General features: G+C 38.5%; 1 protein-coding gene across 2 annotated transcripts; it reads left to right on the forward strand.

The window, feature by feature from the left end:
• The first annotated feature begins 573 nt into the window (after positions 1-573).
• LOC110936230 (bZIP transcription factor 11) lies at positions 574-2,126 on the forward strand. Of its 2 annotated transcripts, none has more exons than XM_022178572.2 (2): positions 574-1,120; positions 1,498-2,126. In XM_022178572.2, exons 1-2 carry the CDS (start codon positions 1,069-1,071, stop codon positions 1,926-1,928), a joined length of 483 nt encoding a protein of 160 aa, XP_022034264.1. In that variant the 5' UTR covers positions 574-1,068; the 3' UTR covers positions 1,929-2,126. The 2 variants fall into 2 exon arrangements, with proteins under 2 accessions (XP_022034264.1, XP_022034263.1); XM_022178571.2 differs by having other exon boundaries at positions 581-1,126.
• The last annotated feature ends 403 nt before the right edge of the window (positions 2,127-2,529 follow it).

Below are 2,529 nucleotides of genomic sequence, written 5' to 3' on the forward strand. Positions count from 1 at the left end.
TTCGGGGAGGGGGGGTCGGGGAGAGTTCACCGCGTGAGAGAGAGGAGAGAGAGAGAGGGGGTGATTGGTTGTTAATGTGGGTCCATTCTTTTTCCACCAATCATATTTTTTTCTTATTTTTTTATAAAAAAATAATTGTGTGAGTGGAGTAGTGCCATCAAATTGAGGTGTGAGGGGAGTTTAAGAGGGGAGTTGACGTGGCATAACCTGATTGGGTGTGTGTAAGAGAGGAGACTCCCCTCTTAGGGGCAGGGGCGGACCTGTAGTGTAAACGGGCGTAACCCGGCTACGGCTCAAGTTTTTACAAGTAGTGTAAAAAAAAAATTTTTCCGATTTTTATACACATGACACCCCTGAACAAATACGAGGACACCTCTAAAAAATTTGGGATACCCCTGAGTTGAAGGTCTAGTTCCGCCACTACTTAGGAGAGTGCCCCGCTCACCCTTATTATGGATTTTATTTAGCAATGAAAATAGAAATAAAATAAAATAAATAATAACATTAATTGAAACATAAGTGGGTGAAGAAATCAAGGTGGTGGCACGTTGATTTCATGTAATTCACTTTCAACTTTTTGTTTTTGGTCACCAATTTCTGTTACCTACTGTTTTTCACCTTCGTCCCCATCCCACAATCACCAGTCCCACCTTTTTATTCCACCAATTCCTTTATTCTATATAATCACCCCTCTTCCTACCTTCCCAAACCCTTTCCTACTCTCTTTTCTCTCTTATTTTTTTTATTCCAGTTTCTTATTTCCGGCGAGTAAATCGGAAACCCGTCTGATACTTCCCGATCTTCACGCCGGAAACTTGATGTATGGGCTGTTAGAGATTAATGCCTTCTGTTCTCTGTGAAATCCTCCGATCCGGGTTTATGATAAATTCCTCACTAATCCGCCGGATCCATCTTGTTCAATCGTTTTCTGTCGTCTTTCTCTACTGGTTTTACGTTTTCTCGGAGGTTAACTCCGACTTCCGTCTTGATCCTGTCTGTTAGTTCTTCTTGTTCTTGTTCTTTCTTCAAGTATTTTTATATATTAGTTTTTCTGAATCCCCATAACCCATGGCTTCTTCATGCGGAAATTCATCCGGATCTGATGGTGGCCGAAGCAGAGGTACATGTAAGTAATTTTTTGTTGCAATCATACCAGCACTAATGCACCGTATTCCAAGATTGATTGCTAATGGCTATGGGTGTTTGCTAATTTTGTTTTATTATATAGTATGATAATTAATTGTTGCGATCATAACAGCACTAATACTGCATCATATCCGATTAGAACTCAACACTTGCTTTGTTTATAGTAAGGTAAATTTTTTTTTGTTGTGATAATAACAGCACTAATGCATCAGATCTCATCAGAAACTCATAGTTATGCGTGTTTAAAGGGAGTAGTACTCCCTTAACCCTACTTTATTAGTAGGATATTATTAGGTATGTTTGTTTATTTTTTTAGTATAGTATTTATGGTGTGGGTGATTTTTTTCATAGATTCACCACCGAATGACGGCTTGATGGACGAGAAGAAGAGGAAGAGGATGGAATCCAACCGTGAATCTGCACGCAGATCACGGTTGAGGAAACAAAAGCATGCCACGGATCTAACGGCTGAATCGAACAAGATAAAGAACGATAACGATCAGATCCGGGCCACAATCAACGTTACGACACAGCGATTCATCGAAATCGAAGCAGAGAACTCTGTTTTGAGGGCTCAAGTGAGTGAACTTAGCCAGAGGCTAGAGTCCCTCAATGAGATCTTGAATTCCATGAAGATGAATGCCAATTGTACAACCACTCAATGCATGAGTGGTGGTACAGATGGGTTGTTTGAGTTTGATTTGTTTGAGAATCCATGGAACATGATGGGTTTTAATCAACAACCTATCATGGCTTCTGCTGATAATGTGTTTGGGTACTAGTGGATCATGACATGATGAAAGGGTTGATGTTTTGTGGGGTTGTAGTTTTATGGGTTTGTGGGGTTATTAGGCTTTTTATGTTGTAAGGTGTAATATGGGTTGTGATGGGACATTATCAACTATTGGAGCTAGATATTAATGCTTGTATTGTGTTTTTATGTTATGTGGTTTTGTTAAGTATTTGTGTTTGTGTTTGTATTTGTGGGGTTAATGGCTGTTTTTTTTAATTATCAAGATTTGATTTCTTGAAATTGACTCTTATTGACCGTTCTCAAAATGAACAACTTATAAATAACTAAAAGTTAAAAAAATGAAAACATATAGAAAACTAAATAAAACAAAATTGACCAGTCATTTAAATAAGAAATATTAAATTTTAATAATCTCAACTATTCGTCATTGGCCGTCAACAGTCTCAACTTCAAAAATAACCACTAGTTGTCCCAACTATTGACATATTGGCCACCAATAGACCCTGACTAACAGAACCCTAACGCCGTTAGTCTCCGGTCGCCGAAAAACCGTTTTTTGCCAGAAAAAGGTTTCTAAAGACCCGATCTAAGGTTACAAAGAGGTTTGGGACGAAGATGTTAAGTTTTCC

Source organism: Helianthus annuus, chromosome 4, assembly GCF_002127325.2.
Source record: "Helianthus annuus cultivar XRQ/B chromosome 4, HanXRQr2.0-SUNRISE, whole genome shotgun sequence".
In the NCBI taxonomy this organism is placed as follows: Eukaryota; Viridiplantae; Streptophyta; class Magnoliopsida; order Asterales; family Asteraceae; genus Helianthus; species Helianthus annuus.

Excerpts from the sequence above, each read along its gene's own strand:
- LOC110936230 (XM_022178571.2), top strand. The coding sequence starts at position 1,069 with ATGGCTTCTTCATGCGGAAATTCATCCGGATCTGATGGTGGCCGAAGC. Across the intron at positions 1,127-1,497 it reads TGGCCGAAGCAGAGGTACAT|ATTCACCACCGAATGACGGC; the intron begins GTAAGTAATTTT and ends TTTTTTTCATAG.